At 49.9% G+C, this 23698-nt stretch overlaps 1 protein-coding gene across 14 annotated transcripts in view; it reads right to left on the bottom strand.

Moving 5' to 3' along the window:
- DOCK7 (dedicator of cytokinesis 7) overlaps positions 1 to 23698 on the bottom strand; it is a 1498361-nt gene that overhangs the window by 39389 nt on the left and 1435274 nt on the right. For all 14 annotated transcript variants that reach the window (XM_069642017.1, XM_069642019.1, XM_069642018.1 and 11 more), the window contains one exon: positions 19092 to 19235. In XM_069642017.1, the coding sequence (XP_069498118.1) occupies positions 19092 to 19235 (144 nt within the window). The remainder of the gene's footprint in view (positions 1 to 19091; positions 19236 to 23698) is intronic.

The following is a 23698-nucleotide window of genomic DNA, read 5'->3' as shown; positions in this document are numbered from 1 at the left end:
GGGCCTACCTCCACTCAGACTTGCAAAACACCACTAGGAAGATGGTATTGCGCATCGCAGCCACCCGCCAGCGGAAGCCACGCTTCAGCGAGAATAAACTGACAGTGCAGGTGGAGCACATAGTAGAAAATGCCCCTATGCTGTTTATTGCCGACCAAAGGTGCAGCACTCAGCAGCGCCGCAAGGAGATCTTGGCAGCAGCAGCACAGAAGTGCACAGCAGTAGGTGTGACTGCAAGCACAGTCAAAGACTGCCACAAGCAGTCTCCGGCTGCGAGTGCACAACCTAATGGCAGCAAACCGCCAACACAGCACCAGCACAGGCGGAGGGCCTGAATCACACCTGAAGCTCCAGACATGGGAGGAGAGGTGCAGTAGTGTCCTGTACCTCAAAGGGAACCAGGGCGTAGGCGATTCAGAGGTCGGAGTCAGTCCCACCTGGCGGTGGCAGTAAGTACACAGAGTTGAAAGCCATGAGTGTGAATGTTGCCCTCCCCCCCGCCAGGCCTGGAATGACCCAACGCATCCACCAATGACCCACCCCACACACACGAGACATGCTCCCCAGGACATGCAGACAGCGTGCAATTGAGTGCAAGCTGAGATATACACACCTGAGTGCATCACCCGTCAAATGTGTGTACATGCAAGTGGACAAAGTATGAGGACTGCGGTTGCATGTGGTGGACCCATCCACAACCTGCCACACAACTAACAGCATGCCCTGCATCTCTCCACAGGCACATCAAGCAACAGTGATTCACCGCAACAGGCCACGCCATGTACCACTGCATGGAGCCAACGTAGCCATCCGTTGCAGGATGCCACTGCCAGCACCTCTGCAGCACAGCCATCGGCACCGCCAACGGTGGCTACAGAAACCCCCATCCCCGCCGCCCCGCCAAGGCAGCATGTTGACACGGATACAACACCTGCAGCCACATCTGCCGCACCAATCAGTGCCCATCCAGGGACCACTGAGAAGGATGCATGCAGCGGCAATAGTGCACCCGTTGAACAGTGTGCTGACGCACCACAGGACCAGGATGACGTGGCAGACAGCACTCCCCTACAGGACTTGGTATTCAGTCCAACAGGACTACACAGCCTGATGCGCTCACCAACACCCTCAATCATCGAACTCAACGCCCGGCTCCTGCGCATTAAGCAACACCAGGCCAGCCTCACGCAGCTGGTTGAGCAACAACTGCAGGAATTGAGGCTGCAATGTGAGGAGGCCAGGCTGCAGCATGAGGAAGCCAGGATGCAGAGGGAGAGCTCTGCCACCTCAGTAGAGACTGTCTCGGGCAATAGGCAGATTCGCCACCACTAACGTGGTCCTGTCACGGCAGGTGAGGGTGGGGAACAATGTGATGTCCACCATTGCGGGGTCTATGCAAGTGGCCCAACAGGCATTCATGGGCAATGTGCCAGCTGCAATACCACCTGTGCCATCCACAAGCAGCACCCCCTCAATTTCGGTGGCAAACAGCCCGCGGAGGCGGTCCTCCCGGCTGACTGGACCCTCCGGGAAGAACTCATACGCCCACAAGCATGGTCCCAAATAGTGTGACGTACATTGGACCGCACAGTTGGAATGGGGTTATTGCATGGGGTTGGGTACGTTGGGGAGGTGTGGGTGGTCCTTAGTGGGGTTAGTCAGTTGGGACCTGGTTGGGGGGTGGGTACGTTGGGGAGGTGGGTGTGGTCCTTAGTGGGGTTAGTTGGTTGGGCCTGGTCGGGGGGTGGGCACGTTGGGGAGGTGGGTGGCCACGGGAGCAATTCTTTTCCATCCAATTACCCACACCCCTGTTTTGTTGTGAATAAACTATTTTGAAAATGCAAGTGACGAGTGGACATCCTTTATTTCATGTGCATTTTGAGGATTCTATGTTGTGCAATAACATGCAGCTCATGATGTGCATGCAAAGTCATTCAGAAAAAACTCTGTACGAGTGCTGCCCGTGCATGTTGTCCATCCTAGACACCCCTGCCAGGGAGTGCAGCCATCCTATCCCCATCGTCATCGTCATCCTCACCATCGTCATCAGCGTCATCAGCATCATCATCATCATCTTCATCATCTTCATCCTCTGTGTCCGGGGGCAGTGGAATGTTCCTGCGTATGCACAGATTGAGCAACATGGCACATGCCACCACTATTTTCCCCGTCTTGACTGGGCTGTACAGCAATGAGCCTCCAGATCGGCTCAAGCAGCAGAACCGGCTCAAGCAGCAGAACCTGGCCTTGAGTAATCCAAAGGTACGCTCTATCATGCCACGTGTGTTGTAGGCCTCCTCATGCCTGTTCCTCAGCCTTCGTATGGCCGTCATCAGCCATGGTGTGAGTGCATACCCTGCATCACCTGCACGGGAGTGAACGCAAGGCCACATGTTGGGGTTTGTGGTTTCACTGTCCGAATCAGTTGCAATACAATTATGGGCCATTTGTGTATCTGTTATGACATGCATTACTTACCGTAATAGCATTTCTGATGATTGTATCTGCTTAGATTCACATGCTGTGCGTATGGTCCGACATCCAGTGGTAACCGCAGAGTATTGCATCTTGTCCTTCGGGGACCGAAATGGGACGTCGGCATGGGCGTGTCTGTAACACTATCCCTATCGTGACGTGTAGAGTACCCAAAATCCCTCAAGCGCCGAGGTCCCTCCGATTATATTTCTTCTGCCATGAGGGAGCCCAAGGCTATAGTGAGTGAGTACATAAAGAGAGGAAGTAGTAAGACGTCTATGTTCCTTCCACCCCGAGCGGGGAGGTAGGGAGGGCGCATGTGAATCTAAGCAGATACAATCATCAGAAATGCTATTACGGTAAGTAATGCATGTCTTCTGATGCTTGTTAATCTGCTTAGAATCAAAGGCTGTGCATAGACTAGCGAGCAGTACCCAGAGTTGGAGGTGGGTTGTGAGAAGGAACAGTAGAGAAAAGATGTCTTTGTACTGCTTGTCCCACCTGAGAATCAGACCTAGAATGAATGTCTAGTCAAAAGGTGTGTACAGAACTCCAGGTTGCTGCTTTGCAAATGAACTCAAATGGACTCAAGGGGAACATTTGCAATGAATGCTATGGATGCCCCAGTGCCCCGAGTAGAATGTGCTCTAGGCTTGAAGGGCAGTTCTCTCTTAGCAAGAGTGTAGCATAGTCCGATGCATTTGACAATCCACCTTGAGATAGCTGATTTAGAGACAGGATCCCCTTCTCTACCAGCTGCCACTGAAACAAAGAATTGTTTTGTTTTCCTCAGTGGTTTAGTTCTTTCCAGGTAGAACATGATTGCCCTGCGCACATCTAGTAGGTGAAGGCTTCTTCGGGCAATGCTAGGAGGGTTCTGGAAGAAAGTGGGTAGTTCGATTGATTAGTTCACATGGAACTTTGAGATGAATTTAGGCGCAAATCTGCGATGTGTGCGCAGAACTACCTTATCTTTGTGGACTGTAACAAAGGTGTCTAGAACAGAAAGTGCCTGTAGTCTCGCTAACCCTTCTGATAGAAGTGATAGCCACTAGGAAGGCTGTTTTATATGTCAGGTCTTTCAGACTTGCTTTATGCATAGGCTCAAAGCGAGCTCCCATGAGCCTGGTTAAAACCACATTTAGATCCCATTCAGGGGCTGGGTGAGAAATGGGAGGATAAATCCTCTTAACCCCTTCCATAAAGGCTTTAATCACCGGTATTTTCCACCACAACACTTTTTGTTGTGATGGGGTGTAGGCTGACAGAGCAGCCAGATGAACCCTGAGGGAATTGAAGACTAACCCAGTGTCCAACAGATGGGTTAGGTACAGCACAATGTGTGTGGGTGAGCAATCAATGGGATTGATGCCCTTGGAATTGCACCAGATAACAAAACGTTTCCATTTGCTGGCATAGCAATAACGTGTATTTGGTTTCCTAGCTTCCCTGAATATGTCCATGCACCTCTGAGGGAGTTGTAGGTGCCCAAACTCTATGACCTCAGGAGCCATGCAGCTAAGTTCAGAGTTTGTGGGTATGGGTGTAGGGTCTCCCCCCCGTTCTGAGACAACATGTTGTACGGGCAGGGTAGTTTCACTGGTGGGGAGAGGGACATTCCCCTTGGATCGGTTCTGGGGGTACCTGAAGGCGTAATCTTGGCATTGGGCGTTCTCCTGAGTTGCGAACAGGTCGATTTCTGGGAAGCCCCATTCTGCGAAGACATTGGACACAATGTCTTTGTGTAGCCGCCATTCCTATTCTTCGGGCAGAGGAAAATCTCTGCATAGCACGTCTGCCAGAAGATTGAGTACCCCTGGAACATGTTGGGACAACAGAAACATCTTGTGTTTGAGAGCCCAAATCCAAATGTTTTGGGACAGCTTGGGTAGCCCTGCAGAGTGAGCACCCCCCTGTTTGTTCAGGTAATACATGGCTGTAGTGTTGTCCGCTAGAACCAGCACTGTCTTCCCTTGCAGTTGCACCTGAAAGGCCTTCAAAGCCTTGAACACCGCTAGTCGCTCCAGTAGGTCTATATGGTTGGACGCTACTTGAGGGGACCAAACTCCATGCGCTGTCTGCTGAAGCAGGATAGCCCCCCTATCTGTGAGAGATGCGTCTGTAGTGAGAGTGGCTTCCATTGCAGGGGTGCTGAAGGTCTTCCCCTTCAAGAGGTTTTCTCTTGACCACCACTGCAGAGAGAGAATGAGGGCTGGTGAGACAACTACCAGATCTTCCCATTGCCCGCTGGCCTGACACCACTGGCTGTTGAGCCACTCTTGCATGGGACGCATGCGCAGCCACGCGTGGGGAACCAAGTATATGCATGACGCCATCATTCCTAGCAAGCGCATAGCCTTGCACACCGTCACCTCCCGACTGCCTACATATTGAGGGATCTGAAAAAGCATGTTCTGAACCCTCTCGTTGGCGGGGAAGACGAGACCGTCCTTCGTCCGAATAAGAGCTCCCAGAAATTGTTTTATTTGACTGGGGACTAGACAGGATTTCTTTTCGTTGATTGAGAAACCCAGACTGAAGAGGAGATCTACTGTTTTTTGGGTGTTCGAAAAACATGCGTCGAAAGAGTCCCTCATGATGAGCCAGTCGTCGAGGTAAGGGTAAACTGGGACTGACAGTCTGTGCAGGTGTGCTGCAGCCACTGGCAGGACTTTGGTAAACACCCTTGGCGCCGAGGCGATGCCGAAGGGGAGTACCTTGAATTGGTAATGCCTGTCCTCGATTATGAACCTTAGATATTTCTTGTGCTCTGGCAACATTGAAATATGAAAGTATGCATCTTTCATGTCCAATGTTGCCATGTAGTCCCCCTGTTTCAGCAATGGGATCACCTCTTGTAGTGTTACCATGCAAAACATCTGGAGTTTTATAAACTTGTTCGCTGGGCGCCGGTCTAGAACAGGGCGCATGGTGAGTACCTTTTTGGGTACAAGGAAGTACACTGAATAGATACCCTTGTTTACCTGAAGAATAGGGACGGCTTCTATGGCGTCCTTTCCCAGCAGTGCTTCCACCTCTTGATTCAGGATCTGTAGATGATCCGGTGAAAGGCGCCGTGAGCGCGGCAGTCTGAATTGTGGAGGTCGGGCGAATTCCACGCAGTACCCGTGGGCGGCCGTTTTTATGACCCTCTGGTCTGAGGTTATCCCCTCCCATGCCATGAGGAAAGATGTTAATCGCCCCCCGACCGGGGTGACATGGGAGGGGACCTGGATTTGGTAGTCATTTCTGACCAGAGGCTGTGGCTCTTCTGGGATTGGGGCCTCTACCTCTGCCTTTGCCGCGTTTCTGATCCCTTAACGGGTAGTATGAGGGGTTTCCAGAAGTGTGTCCTGTGTTGAAGTTCCCCGTGCCGTAGTTGTTTTGACCAGCATGGCCTTGCCCTCGAAAGGACCGACAAAAGTTATTACCCCTCTGGGGGGAGGTGGGGGAAAGGTTTCTGTGTGATCTGCTGCAGAGACTTCAGAGTCTCATGCTCCTTCTTGGCTGTTTCCAAGGCCTCATCCACCGCTTTCCCGAAGAGGTTAGATTCTACAATGGGCTTATTAATGAGGGAGGCTTGGGTTTCTGGTTTAAAACCTGAGGTACACAGCCAAGCTTGTCTTTCAAGTAGGGTCCCTTGGGCCAGAGACCTGCATGCTGTTTCCGCAGTGTCCAGGGTGTTCTTGATCACATGCTGGTTAACTTGTCTTCCCTCCATTACAATGGAGAGAAGCTTTGATTGGGCGGGTTCAGGAACCTCTTGGAGGCCTTCCTGGAGCAAGTTCCATTGAGCGTCAGAATAGCTTTCCAATAGTGTGGTATTATTAGCAATCCGCGTAGTGTATGCGGCCGCCGAAGTGACACGTTTTTCTAGAGCATACAGTCGCTTGGAATCCTTGTCCGGCGGTGATTCCCCCGTGGCAAGGGGTACCCCTGCCCTTTTCCGATTAGTAGTCACTACCAATGAATCTGGGACGGTGTGCCCTCTAATGTATGTAGGGTTGGAAGGGGAAGGCCAAAATAATTTTTCGACTCTTGGGTTCCCTGCCAGAGTTTGAGTTGGTGATACCAATGAGGGGGCCACCCTTCTCTTGATAGAATTAAGGAGGGGGGATGGCCTGGCTAGATGGAGGCTTCTCCTTAAGGATATCCTCTACAAAATCCTGCTCTGGCACAGCCTCTTGAGTGGTAATTTTAAAGTATTCAGCTGCTTTTTTCAACATGGAGTTGAATGCCATTTGGTCATCTACAAGTGAGGCCTGGCGAGCCGGAGTGGATGGAGGAGAATCCAGGCACAAACCATCAGTGTCCTGATCTTGCTGTGTCCATGGGTCCTGACCTTCCTGCTGGGTTTCCTCCCAGTTGTCTGTAGTATCCTGGTGTTCTTTCTCCTAACTTTGTAGAAATGAAGCTTCTTACTCTTCATTATAAATGTCGCATTATGTGTCCATGTGGACAATGTCTTCCTGCTGAACGAAGGCAGAATACTGATCTTCTTGAATTTGAGAAGGAAATTGGAGGTTAGGGTCTACCTGATACCTTTTTGGGGGAGGATGATCAGAAAAACTGATAATCTTCTCCAGCTGATCCATACACCATTCAAACTTCTCTGTAGTCCATTTAGTGGACCCAAGTGGGCCTACGGGTGGAAGAACAGCGTTCTCCGCCCTACGGCATCAAAAAGAGTCTCTTAGGGTGTCGGAAAGAGGCTCCTGACTATCTTTGTAGGTATCGTAAGAATCGGGATACCAATGCCCTTCTGAAACTTTTTCCGCGGCTTGTCCCATAACTTTAGGCGGAACCGGGGTAAGACCCACCGCCGCCATAATTCTTTCGATGCTGCTTTCCATAGTCTCTGAATCGGGGTGAGACAGTAGTTCCAATGGTCTATCGGAAGGTGTTACGCTCACCTGGTATCCACGGGGACGCCACCCAGCCCTGGTTGGATGATTTGCACTCTCAAACCCTCTCCCGGTCCCTTGGTAATACCTCTGGTTAAAGATGGGTCTGCAATATAGGAGAGCTGGATTCAATACCAGATTGTCTTTATGTTTTCCCACCTCCTTTGGCCTCAACTCCTTCCTCCCCCTTGGGCCTTCTCATCACTTTAATATTGTAAAAGGTGGATTCTCCGTCCTGCTCCTCGTGGCAGGGGCGCATAGATGTGGGGGCAAGCAGCGACCAAGTTACTTCACTGGTGCAATCCCCCCTGTGGGAATCCAGGCCTGTGCGACTCCGTAGGTTTGCTGCTTTACAGTCTTTATATGCAGTTCTTATGTTCTGTTTAGATCGAATAATAATGTCTTGCTTCTTTCCTTTTAGGTATGGAAAGGTATTTTGGTGTTGTCATGCAGTTTGAAGATCGGCATGGGCCGGTAGGCGAAAGCGCGGTGTGCGCGATGCTGTCTGGTGAGTAATGCGTGATGCGCGGTGCTGTTTTGCCTTTTATTACTCCTACGTCCGGTCCCCTTTCCTCCATACTTGTGGGACATCTCTCCGTCCTGTGGGACGGGACCGGAGCACTTTGTAAAAAGCATCCACATTTTTTTCAAAACTTTGTGCCTCCTCTCTTTCCTGCGCAGGGCCCGGCACGCAGCCGTAATCCCGCCCACCTTGGCTCCGCCCCGCGCATTGCCCATCAGTCCTTTTCTCTGCTCGATCGGGGCCGGACGCACTTGCATCCTCGGAAGATTTTCTTCCCTTTTTTCCTCTCTGGCTCTCGCTAGCGTTCGTTTACTAGTCTGTCTATGTCTTTCAAATTAGACTTTCCAGATTGTTAATCATGGCACCGTCGCTTCGCGATGGCGGATCCCCATCCTCTTTGTTTAGAGTGTTTGGGTCCGGAACACCTTTAGGACTCCTGTTTTTACTGTGACTCCATTTCGGTCCGGGCACTTCAACGTCAGTTGGAGCGGTGGGAGGAGGTGTTCCGACGAACTCCTCTTTCGAATATTCAGGCGTTCATCGACGAGAAGAAGAAACGCCCGGTAAGTTCTTTACTTTTCAGAGCACCCCGGCCGGGGGATACCTTTCCGGGTTCCTCTCAGTCCGGGAGGGGCATTGAACGCTCTGTCACCGGGGTTCGCCCTGAAGTGCCTGCTGGGCCTAATAATTCTACCAGAGTTTTCTCCGAGGATCTCCGTAAGGGGCCTGACCCGAGGCCTTGGCTGGGCTGGTTGTTACCGAACGGATGTTCGAGGCCCGTGCAGATAAGGCTGTTATCGGGCCTGGGTCCGAGGTCCCTCGTTCAGAGGCTAAAGCTACCAACAGTTCTGAGAGGCCGGACAAGGCTTTGTCGGTGAAAGCACAACGTGCCGCTCTTGTGGTGATACCAGATCTGTTGAGGGGGCAAAGAAGCAAAGTTCTTCTTTTACCGGCAGTGCCGAGGTCCTTCCTTCGAAGGCTAACTTGGTGGTTGATATGTCACAAAAACATTCCAGGCCTCATAGTACCGGCTCGGCCGAGGTTCCTTATGTTAAGGCTAAGATTAAGACCCCTGATCCATCTTGGGACCCCTGCCTCACTTCCTCACGTGCCGCAGTTCCCCTCAGATGAGAACAAAATGGCGCACGTTCCCGCCACGACCACGGCGGCCATTTTAGGTGCTACCCCTACAACTACGCCATCGGCCTCTGGTGTAGGGCGCAGTCCCTTGGGTGAACCTAAGGTCCCTTGTGCGCATCCTTACCGGCCAGTTTATGATTGGAACGACCAGATGCCTCTTCCGCACAATGTTTCGTTGCCCGCGGGGGCGGTTCCTTTGATTTATGTGGATACGTCGGTGGAGGGGCCGGTGTGGCACCCTTCCCCGTTACGTCCCTGGATTTGTCCACCTCATGAGAGGCCTCCTCAGGTTCCGAAGCAATCTCCTGAGGAAGCTTTTATCGGTACTTTTCAAGCGCTTATGCACACCGACCCCATGAGGGAATATTTCAAAGGGCTTTTCAAGGAGATATGTCCACCTGCGCCTACGGCTACACCCGTTCCTCCGGTGGTTCTGCCGGCGCCTCCCTTGCCTGTGGTGCCTCCCCCGGCTCTTCTGCCTGTGCCTCCTTTGTCCCCAGTGGACAAGGCAGTGCCTGACACGGTTCAGCAGGATCCTGACCTGTCAGATGACCCTCAAGGCGATCAGGACAACGAGGACCTTCCCCGCTCTATCAGAGCTTTTCATGACCGGGTACTGGACATGATGAGTTTCTTAGATGTTCCGGTGCCCGAGGCACCCGCTACGCAGGAGGGCATGCTTCCTGGGGCGTTCACCCTGTCTCCCTTGGAGTGTACCGGCCTGTTCCTGCAGAAGCACGTTCTGGCCGAGGTCCGAAGAGTCTGGGAAAAGCCACACTCAGGACTTTTTGTCAATAAGAAGATTGACGCGAGGTACAGGCTGCATTTTTCAGAAGAGGTGGCCCTGTCGTCTTGTCCGCCGCCCTTCTCCACAACGGCTACCCAGGTCTTGGGAAAGGAGGACAAGCCCCTGGACTCCCTAGGGAGGAAAATCTTTGCCAACTCAGCCTTGCAGCTCAGGCAGGCCCACGCTGAGTTGATATTGGCGGGAGATAACATGCGGATGTGGAAAGGTCTGTCGGAGTTTGAGGAGCACATCCCGGTCGAGAAGTTGGAAGACTTCAAAGGAGGCTTTTCCGATGCCAGGGTCTTGGCCCAGGATCTCACCATGTAGACACCTCAGCTCGGGGCCTGATGCTTGGGGTTCATACCTCACAGCAGGCGTGTCTACATGCCACTAAATTTTCTAAGGAAGTGCAAGACAAGGTGTTGGACCTTCCATTCGATGGTAAGTAGCTTTTTCATTCTACTACTGATGTAGAGCTCACCAAGACCAAGGATAGCACTCAGACGGCTAAATCATTGTCTGTTCAGGTCAAAGCTCCTTTCAAATCCCAGAGACTGTTGTCGCAAAGTCAACCCTCCTCTGGTTTTAGGGGCTTCCTCGACCGCAAATCTCGCAGAGTGGATACTCCTGCGGGGAATAACCGCCGTAGACAACAACGCACACGGTTTTTCTCCGCTCCTCAGCCTCCTCATCAGGTTCAGGTGGCACAGCCACCGATAAACCTGCCAAATGAGGGTTTTCAGCACTCGCACGAGACCCCGGTGGGAGGACGCATTGCGTCTCATTGGGAGGCGTGGCAGACCATCACAGAAGACAGATGGGTCTTGTCAGTCGCTCGAGCGGGCTTCCGCTTACCTTTATCCCCCACCCCACCCCTCAACCCTCCTTTCCAGCTGTCGGGCTCACCCTCCCTCAAGGCCAAAGTTCAGAAACTTCTGGACCTCAGAGCTGTGGAACCCGTTCCCCTTGTGGAGCGAGGGGAGGGCTTCTACTCCCGGCTGTTTACGGTGCCCAAACCCAACCAGGCTGGCCTGCGCACCATCCTAGGCCTTTCCCAGTTCAATCTTTTCCTACCCCAAGAGAAATTCAAGATGATCACGCCCAGCCAGATGCGCTCCTCCTTACAGATGGGCGATTGGCTCAGCGTTGTGGATCTTCAGGACACGTACATGCATATCCTGATTTAGAACCCACACAGGAGATATCTCCGCTTCTCTTTGGGAGAGGAGCACTTCCAGTTTCGAGTGCTTCCTTTTGGCCTCAGCTCGGCGCGTGTCTTTATAGAAGATGATATCGGTGATTGCGGCCTATCTTCGTCTCCAGGGTATCAATGTGTATCGTATTTGATGACTGGCTCTTACGCAGTCCTTGTCCGCTAGCAGCGGCGGGCAATCTCCAGTCTCTCCTTCAGCTCCTGTTCCATCTTGGGCTGTCGGTGAACTGGCGGAAATCTTCCATGATGGTCTTGCAGGACCTGATTTTCCTGGGTTTTCGCTGGAACACGATCGACTGCAGAGTGTACCTGACTGGGGACAGAATGGCGGATCTGTTAGCCACGTGTCAGATGTTTGCGCTGTCGGAGAGCATGTCGGCCTGGTGGTTCCAGAGGCTTCTGGGCCTCATGGCCTCGTGCGTGCTGCCTCTTCCTCGTCTCAAGATGAGACGGACCCAGATGGCTCTTCGGAGTTCATGGCGTCAAGCGGTGGATCCGGATTCCATGCGGATAATGATTCCGGATTCCATGAGAGTGGACCTGGATTGGTGGTCATCTCTCAGCAATCTGTCTGCGGGCGCTGGGTTTCAGGACCCGGTCCCCATGGTGGCGATCACGACGGACTCCTCCCTTCTAGGGTGGGGTGCGACGTTAGATCTTCTTCAGGTTTCGGACCTCTGGTCGCCTCAGGACAAGCTCCTGCACATAAATCATTTGGAGCTTCTGGCGATCTTCCTAGCGCTCAGGGCGTTCAGACCGCTCATCGTCAACAAGGTGGTCCGCATAAGAACGGACAATGTGGTGTCAATGTATTACATCAACAAACAAGGGGGGAACGAAGTCTCCCCCCCTCGTGGACCTGTCCATCCAGATTTGGGAGTGGGCCGTGCTTCATGGTGTCTGGCTGCTTGCAGTGCACATCCCGGGCCAGCTGAATGTCACAGCGGATGCCCTCAGCCGGCAGACAGTGGTCAGCTACGAGTGAGAATTGAAGGCGGAGGTCCTCTCATGGATTTCTCGTGCTGGGGCACACCGGAGGTGGACCTCTTCGCTACGGCAGCGAACAAGAAGCTTCCTCAGTATGCCGCCAGAGGGGGGCTGGGAGCCTCCTCTCTGGGGGATGCTCTCGAGATTCCATGGCACAACATGAGAGCTTACGCCTTCCCGCCTCTGCCTCTAGTTCACTGTGCAATTTGGAAGTTGAAGAACTCGGCAAACTGTTCCCTTCTACTCATAGCCCCGTGGTGGCCGGCCAGGTTTTGGTTCTCAGAACTTCAACACCTGTCGGTGTATCTGCCGATCAGGTTACCAGTAACTCCCGATCTTCTTCACCAAGGGGAACAGATGTGGCACCCCTCCCCACAATCGCTCAGCTTGGCGGCATGGTGCCTGAGTTCAAGTCTTTAGAGCATCTGAGTTTGTCTGCGGATAACATGCGCATTATCCAGGCAGCCAGGAAACCCTCAACCAGATCTCAATACAAGAGTAAATGGTTCAGGTTCTGTCATTGGTGTTTGGAGAAGAAGTTGGATCCGAGGGTGGCCACGATTGACACGGTGTTGTCCTTCGTGTCCTCCCTAGCAGCGTCAGGGGTTCATGTCCTGTCATGCAGGACTTATCTCTCAGCGGTTTCCGCTTACCTTTCTACAGACCTGTGTTCTTATTCTCTAACAAACCCAGTGGTGAAGAGGCATTTTGCTGGCTTGACACGCCTCTACCCTCCGGTTCGTAATCCGCACCCGCCATGGGACCCAAATGTAGTCCTGACGGCACTGTGCCACAAACACTTTGAACCAATGGCTACGGTGGACCTCAAGTACTTGTCTTGGAAAATGTCCTTTCTGGTCGCCGTTACGTCAGCAAGGAGAGTGAGTGAGCCCCAGGCATTGTTGGTGGAGCATCCTTTCTTGGTCTTTCACAAGGACAAGGTAGTCCTTCGGACAAACCCGGCTTTTCTACCGAAGGTGGTGACCGAATTCCATCTGAATCAGTCGATCTCCCTTCCGGTATTTTTTCCGAACCCTGCCTCAGAGGCTGAAAGGGTTCTACACTGTCTTGATGTCCGAAGAGCTCTTAAGTTCTACCTGGACAGGACTTCCCAGCTTAGGAGTTCTTCTCAAATTTTTGTGATCTTCAGTAACCCTCAGGGCAAGCCGGCGTCTAAGGCAACTATTTCTAGGTGGATTGCCACCTGCATCACAGAGTCTTTCACCGTCCAAGGGCTGAAACCTCCTAAGGGTATCCATGCACACCTGGTGCGGGGCAAGGCAGCAGCGGTTGCGTTTCAGAAATATGGAGTCCAATGCTAGGGCAGCTACTTGGGCCTCCCCATCTGCTTTCTGTAAGCATTACTGTCTCGACATGAGCTCAAGAGCTGACGCTCAGTTTGGTCAGGCTGCGCTGAAGAACCCGTTTCAGTAAGGGGTATTTCCATCCACCCGTAGTTCCTGTAAGGAGTGCTTGGGAATCGCCCGCCGTCCCCTCTAATAAGGTTCCTCTGTTATTGATAATGGGTCTTTGACCCGGCGATAGAAAAGGACTGATGGGCGATGCGTGGGGCAGAGCCAAGGTGGGCGGGGTTACACGCAGGAAAGAGGAGGGACACATTTTTGAAAAAAATGTGGATGCTTTTTACAAAGTGCTCCGGTGCCGTCCCACAGGACGGAGAGATGTCCCACAAGTATGGAGGAAAGGGGACTATGGACTAGGAGTAAGGTGGTCACTACGGTGAGTAACCTGGTAAATTGCTAACCTGTGTCTTTTCTCTCCTTGCAGGTTGCGATGTTCCTCGCCGAGCGCTGTAATGTTCCAGCAATGATACTGACCAGGAGATGACTACCCAGGTAAGAATTGTGTGGCTTTCTTCATTCGGGATGAAACGTGAGTAAACGCTTACTAATGCTGTCTTTCTTTCTCCTCTTTCCAGGTTATGGTATTCCAGGATGCATGCGGTGCCAGATGATGGAGTTCGTACCTTCAGGTGAGTGGAACTGAAGTCAGCGATGGAATGAAGACAGGATACTGTTCCAGGTAAGTTTCGTAGTGTTCTTTCTCTCTCTGCAGGTCCTTGGTTTCAGGTAAGCTGGCATCAAAGAACTGGACCCCACAGCAGAATAACGCAATGCATGTTCTGCTGTTTGGGTGTGGTTTAAATAGTCTCAGGTAAAGTAGTCCAGGTAAATTAGTCCCAGGCCTGCCACACCCAAAGGAGTACAGGTAAAGTAGTCCCTGGCCTGCCACACCCAAAAGACTAGACCGCATAGCTCAGTTCCTTGTAACTGAGCTATGTGTGTGCCTCCATGTTGGCTCAACCTTCCCCTCCCCCCAAGTTAAATAGTCCCAAGTAAATAGTCCCATTCTAATGTTGGTCTTCATGATGGTTGTGAGCCTGGTGCCAAAGGCGCCAGGACTGACTCCAAGAGAGTCTTGGATGAGGTTTTAAGGCCTTTGACCTGGCCCCAACTGAAAGGCTGACTTGCCAGTGAGAGCCAGGGGTAAGGGTCATGACAGTAGTTGTACTACCTTCCATGGAGCTAGAGGGCCTAGCGGTTGGTTTTCTGGGTAGAGACCTAGCCGTAGTTTTCGGCCTACAGCGGTCTTCAGGACCGTCGCAGTGTTGGATTTCTGCGCTTCGACGTGTGAAGTTTTTAGAGTAGCGCCCTTACTTGATTTTGATTGCCCAGTCGCAAGACGCTGCTGCGGATGCAGGGAAGACTTTGGATCTGAACAATCCGAGGAAACCGGCAAGGTTTTCGGCGGCCCTGTTGGCGTTTTCACCTTTTTTTGACAAAGACGTTGAAAATGGTGTAGGGGTTGTCTGCTTAGTGTGATGCGTTTGTACGCCCCTGTCGTCGGGTGTGGTCCCTGTAGCGAGACCAGAGTCAGGCTTTAAAGGGTCGGGAACGGGCGTGGCGGACCTAGAAGTGTCCGCCTCGAGGTCTATAACATCCGCAACGGATGTTTGGTCATCCGAGGTACCCCCATCACTCTCAGCAGGTGTGGCGGTGCGGGAAGGGGGTTCCACCCGTGACATACTGTACGCGGCCCACCGCTTTACACGGCGCTCCTTAAGGGTCTTAGGCCGAAGGAGTTTGCAGGCCGCACACACTTCTCGTCGTGCTCTAGGGGGAGACAGGCGTTACACGTCCTGTGTTCGTCCTTCCAAGGATATCTGACCCTACACTTAGGGCAGAATCTAAAAGGAGTCCTTTGCATAGCTAAAGGGAAGGATGACCAGACCAAAAGGGAAAAGAGGGGAAAGGAGGAAAGACAAAGACAATATGGCCACCCTGACCCAACTCTCCCTACTGTATAGGTCAGCCAGAGGGCCTGACCATGTGGAAAATCCGGCCGCTGGATTTTAGGCGCCGAAATCCACAGCCGTAGATGAATCCCCGTAGTCTTCGTTGAAGATGTTCTTCGCTATAGGGCGACCAGTTATCTGGGCGGAAAAAACAATCTGAGGGACCTCGGCGCGTGAGGGATTTTGGGTACTCTACACGTCACGAAAGGGATAGTGTTACAGACACGCCTATGCCGACGTCCCCTTTCAGTCCCCGAAAGACAAGATGCAATACTCTGCGGTTACCACTGGATGTCAGACCATATGCACAGCATGGGATTCTAAGCAGATTAACAAGCATCAGAAATGGGGTATCTCATGATCATATTTGGGGGGAAAAAACATGCATGGGACATTGATGGCCACATTAGTGAATTGGAATTGGCCAACAACTTGTTTCACACAGATCGAAGCCCATGAGTTCATAAGTGGTGGGTGACTATGGCATTGGGCAGGGGTCATGCATTGGCAGTTGTATTTACCCAATAGCCATGTGCTTTACCCTGCATAGCGTTCCATGTAGCGTGGAAATTTCGAATTCCGCAAGACCATGGAGTCATGTGTTGACCCAGGGAAACATGCACAGCAATGGGTGATGACTTGTCCAGCATCGCATACCATCTGGACATTCTTGAGTGGAATTGTTTCCGATTGCAGTACACCGCCTCCATAGCATGTTGAACTGTCAACTCGACGTGGGTGCAGCCTAATGCACCTATGCAATTTGGCATGCCTGCAATGGCATGGAAGGCCAACTTGATGGCAATGACATGGGCAGGGATACGGGGTAGTGCAATGTACTCTGCCGCATGGGTCAGCAGCGCCTCCATTACCTGGTCAAGTATTCTAGAGAAACAGGGTTGTGATAGCCCGTGCAGCTCACCAACAGTGTGCTGATATGTTCCAGTTCCTAGGAAATGCAGTACCGAGACATCCTTCAGCAGGGGTGGGTGAGCGGAGGTTGGGAGGGGGATCAATTGCAGTCCGGATGCCAATGCAGCCCCTGATGTCCTTCTCGATCAGGGCGACGATGGACATGATTGATGGACAATCAAGGCGGTATAATGTGTGGATCTGCCCTAGGGTCAGGTTCCAGGGTGAGGCCCTGATGCAGGGTATTCCAAGCTGCCTGCAGGGTTGTGGCGGCTGCACATTTATGTTTGGGATGGGTACCGGGTTTGCAATTTACCGCCTGCTCCTCCTCCTCCTCCTCTGACCCAATGCTGCCCCAATGTGCACTGCAGCCTGTAGGTTAACTAGCCCGAATGCTGCTACTGCGGCTGCCAGCATGGTTGTGTCTGGAGGTGGCCTAGGTGTGGCCCTTTTTGTAGGCTCCCAGTTGCCTACGTGGTACAGCTGGCCATATTTTGTGCACTTGTAGCCTGATTTGGCTCACCTGCCACTGTTTAACGGCATCTCCGTGTTGCTGGCGGTACCGCCACGATGGGCACAGTGTTTCTGCTATCTTCATGGCAGTGTTTCCGTGTCCGTGCTACTCGTAATGGGAACGGTGTTACGCATTGCCGGTGGCTGGGGGTGCGTCGGTTATCGTCGCGCTGTTTCTGCCAACGCAATTTCAGGGTGCATGGTCGCCACGGGGGTGGCTTCGAGGTGATGGTGTTTCCGGGATTGTAGGTTGGAATTAGCCGGACCAGCGAACTCGTAATGAGACCCATAGTGTTTTCTGGTAATTATGGGAAAATTGGATTTAACATATCGTATGTAGACTGAGGGGGTGTCAGGTACAGGTGTCGGAAAGGGGGGAATACTGCGTCTCTCCCAAGGACATTCCTCTTGCAGTCCCCAAGGACCACCTGCTGAGGTGATCCTCCCGCACTGGTCCACCCCCAGGATCTGGTTCAAAAGGCGATGGTCATGCCCTGGCCACCTGAACAAAAGATCCTCAAAATCTTTCCATGAGAACAACCTTGTGTTTCTCACAGTAGGCTTGGGGAGTGGCAAGGGGGGGGCAATGCCAGTCCAAACCCTGGATAAAAGGACAACTCCTGCAGCCATTCAACAGTTCAACTTTGGAGCCAAGACCCCTATAAAGAAGTGTAGTTCGCCATCGACCCGAGGATGACAATGCAGCCAACCAGCATTGGCTTCAGACAAGTCCAGGGTAAGCCCGGCTACTTTCTACAGAATGCCGGGGTCAGTGCTTCGACCCCTGTACTGGTGGTAACAACTTGTCCTGACCCTTGCTTGAGGATCCATGCCTGCTGAGCATTCAAAAGTGTCCCTGGACCCCTCAGTGGACTGTCAAGCTCTCTCCTGGGCTCCCTCAATGTACCAGTTGCCATTCCGAGTTCAGCCTTGGAACTCTGCAGATCTTCAACTTTTGTGACAAGATGCCCTTTCCTGCTGTTTCTGCCTTTTTGATTAAAGTGAAGCCATGTAGGGCCTGTTCCTTTTTTCTCACCACAAGGATCGTCTTCCACCACCTGGTCATGGTGAATGACGCTGCAACCTGCCTTCTACATGTCCTGGCGGTCTCCTGCGGTCACCTGCTCCATGGATATCTCCATGGAGTAGGTGACCGCCCCTTGATACACTTGTGTATAGGCGTGTTATAAATGCCATATCATATCATATCATAGATGTCTTCATCCTATACAAAGCCTAGAAGTATGTGGACCCAATGGTTTCAGGAACCCCTGATCTCTTTGCTGAAGAAATCAGTGTAAGGGGGGGGGGAACATTCCTATTCTTAACCCCCGCCATAGGGTTTTTACGAATGTATAGGACTAACCCTCCCTCTCCCTTGCCTGGCTAAGATTGAGGGTGACTCACCTGGTATCAATGACCACCTAGCCCCCAGGATTCCCCTAGAATAGTGTGCGATCGAGAGAGGGACTTGTTAGAAGTTTACTTGCCTTGCTTTTCTAATTCTGGAACACTTACCTATAACTGTTGGCTTTGGCAACTTGTGTTTGCAATCACATTGTAAACTCTCCTGCAAAGAGAATCTTGTGGTACTGGTGACGTTTCGGCATAGGGCCCCATTTCCAAGCAGGGAAGGACTTATTATTAAAAATTAGGGACCTAATTCTAGGTTTTTTTGTGGGTGTTCAAACAATTTTTAACAATTTACTTACATGTCTCCAACTGGTGCTAAATTACTATTTGTTCTTTTCTTCACTTGCTTTGCCCTACATAGTTACTTTAATTATTGCTTTCAACATTGCTCGTAATTGCAACTATTTTAAACGTGTTGGTGTTCTATTAGCAGAACCTCCCAAACAGGGAATGTATATGTGTATAGTAGTAGTTTTGTGAAAATATTTACCTGATGATTTAATTGCTGAGAAGTGTATTCAAAGGTCTGTTACATAATTTTATATGAATTATTGGAGTGCTCTGTGTGTGTCTCATTGTAGCCCTAGACAACTCTCACACCCTCTTGAGTCAAAGCCTCACTGCTCTAATACCCTACTTTGATTGATTTTGGCAAGACATTAGTGTCTTCTCCCTGCACTCTATAATAGATTGGCCTCTCAGAATCCACCCCAGGGATGATTCTGATAATCCATTTTAACAGACACCCTCCAGACAATCTTTAACACTAATATGTTCATCAGATGTTTTCTTAACATGCAGTTAATAACTTGAGACCTCCTTTTAAAAATGCATTAAGTTTTTCAAAGTTCCACCAAATGATGACAGTAATTTAGACAAACCATTATAGAAAAATACATTTGTTATACCTGATTCACGGTTGTCCCCACTGACCCTTGCAAAACCATCTGCAGCATCTTAGGATCCGAAGGATCTTGGTGTGTTGCAAAAGCCAATTCTTGTGTCTTTTTCTGCATGTCTTCTATAGCAACTTCTATCGGTGTCAAAATGATCTAAGGTGACAACAGTGCGAGGTAAAATCAAATAACTGTACAGTGCAAACACATCGACATTTACAGTTTGAAACCTTAAATACAGTTGTTTCTGGAAACATTACATGGGTGAATAAGTATATTTATTTGTATAATGCGAGTCACTTGTGACATGATTAGCTGATGCAGGAAACACCAACATGTTGATGCAGGGGATGGAGTTTTCAAAATAAAGGTGTATTTCTTTCAAAGTGGAAGGGCAGCTTTCCAAACCGAATTTGTGTTCCAACAAAATGTCTCTTACAAACTTTGGTTTTTGGCTTCCACTTGCCCCTATCCTCAATCCAACAGTGGGCCCTGGTCTTTATCTTGTAGGTGTTAGAGTTATTGAATCCTCTTGTGTCTAGCGGAAGTGCCTGCCTCCATGACAATGAAGCTGTTCTGGGTTTGGCAGGCTTTCCTCTTTCTGCCGCTGAAGGTGTGAAATTAAGAGAAAGGTAGGTATGAGGCCTCCAGTCACCTCCCTACTTTAGAGTATTTAAGGGACAATTTCACACATCGCTACTCCTTATGCAATGCCCCTGGCCCCTGTGTCACAGCACCATCTCACACTATTCCACCTCTACTGTCTGCCCTGAAACACTGGATTCTTGCTGGTCTAAATGATGTAGGGGTTCAACCCTTCTCCTCTCACACCCTATGCTGAGTGGAGATGTCTCCCCCTCTGCCAGATGTTCCTGTTCCATCTCAAAACACATCTTTCCTCCACCGTCGTCCCAATGCTCTCCTCGGAGCTCCTTCTCTCAATACTCCTCCTCCTTCCACTTAAGAGCCTCCATGTAAAAGAGCTCTCATAATTAACTGTTACTTCCACCTGTGTGGGTGCATGTGCCCCTGTGACTGCCCCCTGCCTTTCCGGATCCAGTAACCACTATCTCCGAACATTGTAGATGATAAAGAATTGTATTCCTGGGTGTGCACTGTTGTTGTGGTGCAATCTGGATGCGATAAGAGGACTTCTTAAATGCAACCTTTTGTTGGGAAACAGCAGTTAGGCTAGGATCCTTGTGTGGGCTTTAAGGTGGAAGGAGGAGGACCACAGTCTCTATCTGGGGTGCCAGTGACGGGTTTGCATCAACTCAGATGCCAAAATCTTTCATTGTGGTGGAAGTTTGGGGGCAGAGGCCAAACATGGAAGACCAGATGAAGGAAGCTGGTAGAAGGAGCTGCAGCTGGTTATATAGACTTCTGTTCTGTCAGCATTTCTGCAATAGGTTGCAAAACTCTGATGTGTCAGAGGTGTTTAAAAGAAGGGAGTCTGAGGGCTTGCTACATGTATTGTGGTTTAAATTCCAAGGACGGACGGGAGGAACCCATGGTATGGCATCTGATGAAGTGGAAGGGAGTTATTCAGGACAGTGCACTTCTTTCACTAGAAGCAGATGTGAGAGGAGGGAGAAGGATGTGATGTTTGATATTGTTGAATACTGAAGAGAGGTCAAGAAGGATGTGAATACCAATAAGACCATTGTCAGAGAGTATATGCATGGTATTTAGGATGTGATGCTTGATATTGTTGAATACTGAAGAGAGGTCAAGAAGGATGTGAATACCAATAAGACCATTGTCAGAGAGTATATGCATGGTATTTAGGATGTGATGCTCACTGACTCCTGGTTGCGCATCAGGAGGGAAAAAGCCCTGGTTTTATCCAAGGATGCAGGCACATTCCAAATAGAGTGGATGCTGGCATGTTCTAGGGTCTTTTTGAGGAACAGAAAATTGAAGATTGGGCAGAAGGTCTTTGGTAAGGTGGGTTGACCAATGCTACTCTGAAGTCTGATGGTGAAACAAACACTCTGAATTCCTAACCTCACTCATCCAAAGGACCAGGTGATACCTCACTTCATTCTATGTTATGGCCAGATGTATTGTTTGTGTATCTTAACAGTAAATAAGAAAATTACTCAAATAAAAAAATAGCATACAAGATAGATACATTTTAATGTTGACAAACGGATGAACATTTTTAGTAATATAGCATTTGTATTCGTTTTAAATGTCAATCACAATGTGTGCCACTTGTCAAGAATGTGAGCAGAGTGTTCACTTATTGATTCTGAAAACCTCTAAACAATTAGGCTACACCCAGATGGTGCAAAACACAACATGTTATATTGTTGTTGTTAGGGTAGAATTCAACTTTTGGGGATTCTGCTGGCTTTTTATGAACCTCTCTAATATTTGCTTTCTCACCTGGACATTGTTTGGATCTCTGACCTCTTTATGTGGCCAGAGGAACTTCTATTTAAGTTCTCCTACCACTGCAACTTATGTATACGGTCCCATCACAGCAAATAAAGCTCATAGGACAGGGGTGCTTTTTATGTACCCCATTTTCACTCGAGGGTGATTTTATCACCCTGCATTGGTTTTGGGGAGTAGGCTGGTAGCAGCTGTGGTTTAAGTTAAGCTTCACCAGGCATGCAAGCCGATGTACTGCATATGTAGCTTTTTGGCAGCCATTGGAATACAAATGTATTTTATGTCCTGTGTGATGCCATTTTGTTTCTTAGGCATTCCATAATTTGAGGAAAACATAGGCAGGACTGAAACGGCTATTGTGACCACATGGGCTCACTCTGAGATCAGCTGTGACCTCGAGAGTGGTTTGGACTGGATTTGACCGGTTATCTGGGCTTGTAAATTGACACTACACATCCTGGGGAGGTGGCCCTTATTGTTTTGTGTTTTCACGGCCCAACCTAATTGTCTGTGGGCTCCTCATTGGTTGTATCAGGTCTCGTGTGCTGGGACCATTTTCTGGGCCGTTTTACCACTGCTTCCCATTTTAACTTCCTGGGTCTCCTGCCTTTCTTGTTCAAACCCGCCCTCACCTGGAAGGGTATTGGGAGCCCAATAGCCCAGCTCAGCTGCTCGTCTGGGCCCTCCTGCATTGCTCCCACTGTAGTATGCCGTCTTCTGCTAATGGACTCCCTTACGTAGCCCTTTGAGCCACTAGAATCTGCTTGGCTGGGATCGTCACTCCATTGAATTCTGGCTTGTGGATCCCACTCCAATGAAGGCTATTCTTCTTTGTGGCTGTGGCAGTTGGTCTGTGGTTGAAGTACCTGGGTGGCCGGATCCCTTTAATCACCCTGCAAAATACAAGATATACTCACCAGGTTGTTTTGTCCTCCTGGAACTTACTTTTCGCAAACAACGAACATGAGTACATACTCTGGGTTGGTGGGTTATTCCTGATACTTACCCCTTGGGGTACACATGGTTGAAGATCTCTGCAAGGGTATCCGGTTAAATTTGCGAAAACATATTTTCGAAATTACAATTTTGTCGAAAACAATTTGCCGAATGTATTATTTTTTATTTTGTTTTTTGTTTGTTTCGTAAGTAAAAAAAAGTGTCAATTAAATAAAACAGGGGGTTGGGGGGTGAACCCCCCATTTCAAAAATAAAATAACATTTTTTAAAAACTTTCAAAAAAAAATTCCCGGCAATTATGTGCCGACAAAATGGCATTTTCAAAATATGGCATTCGAAAATATCACTATAAACCCTCTGCAAGATTTTTTCAACCACGTTTTCCCATTCATTTGCAATGGGTCTGAATTCTGCTGGGCTGCATCTCTTTCTGAGGCTGCTGGGTCTTGAACCTGGCCCGGGATCTCTTCAAGGGCATGTTCTCTGGTGTCTCCTGGGGGTTAGCCGCTGCCATCTATGCACCAGAGGGGTAGAACCCGCTGGCATCTTACCACACTGCAGACCTGTCTATTGGCTTTGTCCTTTGTTTTTTATGGAACTTAAAAAACCTACTTAAACCTCTTCCTAAAGTGGACTTTTCAGTCCAAGGACTGGAATTTCCAATCCAGCAGTATCCTCCTGCACTTGGCAATCCCTTGTTACATTGTTTTCTAGGTGGCTACTGGTGCATCACTGTCTCTTCTAGGAGTGTAAGTGTCCTTGTGACTAGTACTGTGAGTCTAACCTATTCCTGCCGTTTGGTGCCCTCTGGATATCGTCGCTGAAATCCTGTTTTTCTTCCTCTAGGTCTATATATAATATATGTATAATGCACATTTGCATTACCCATGTCACTATGTGATGTAGGTTTAGAAATATTGTGATTGTTTGTTTAGCATCTTGGGTTCTGCAAAGGACTATGTGAAGGCAATGTTTTACTGTCTGTAGTGTTCCCTTGTCCCTGCCCACCTCTATGTGCAATGCCATTCATCAGATGATAGTCTCACATGTAAGTAGAAGGGGTGGAGTGGGCCTTAACTGAGTGATGCTGTTTTTTTTAATACATAACCTGGTTCCACACTATGCTATGTGTAACTAAAGTACTTATTTTGAACTGGTGGAGTTTATATGTGTGACTTTAACAAAGTGCATATTTTCCAGAATACCATTGTTGGATGGTTTCTTTGATAAACTGTGTGGACTTTCTGGCCTTACTTACCAAC

The sequence above is a fragment of the Ambystoma mexicanum genome, chromosome 1q (assembly GCF_040938575.1).
Source record: "Ambystoma mexicanum isolate Mex_15411 chromosome 1q, UKY_AmexF1_1, whole genome shotgun sequence".
Classification (NCBI taxonomy): Eukaryota; Metazoa; Chordata; class Amphibia; order Caudata; family Ambystomatidae; genus Ambystoma; species Ambystoma mexicanum.
Note: the sequence above shows the minus strand (reverse complement) of the source record. Positions and strands in the feature narration are given on the sequence as shown.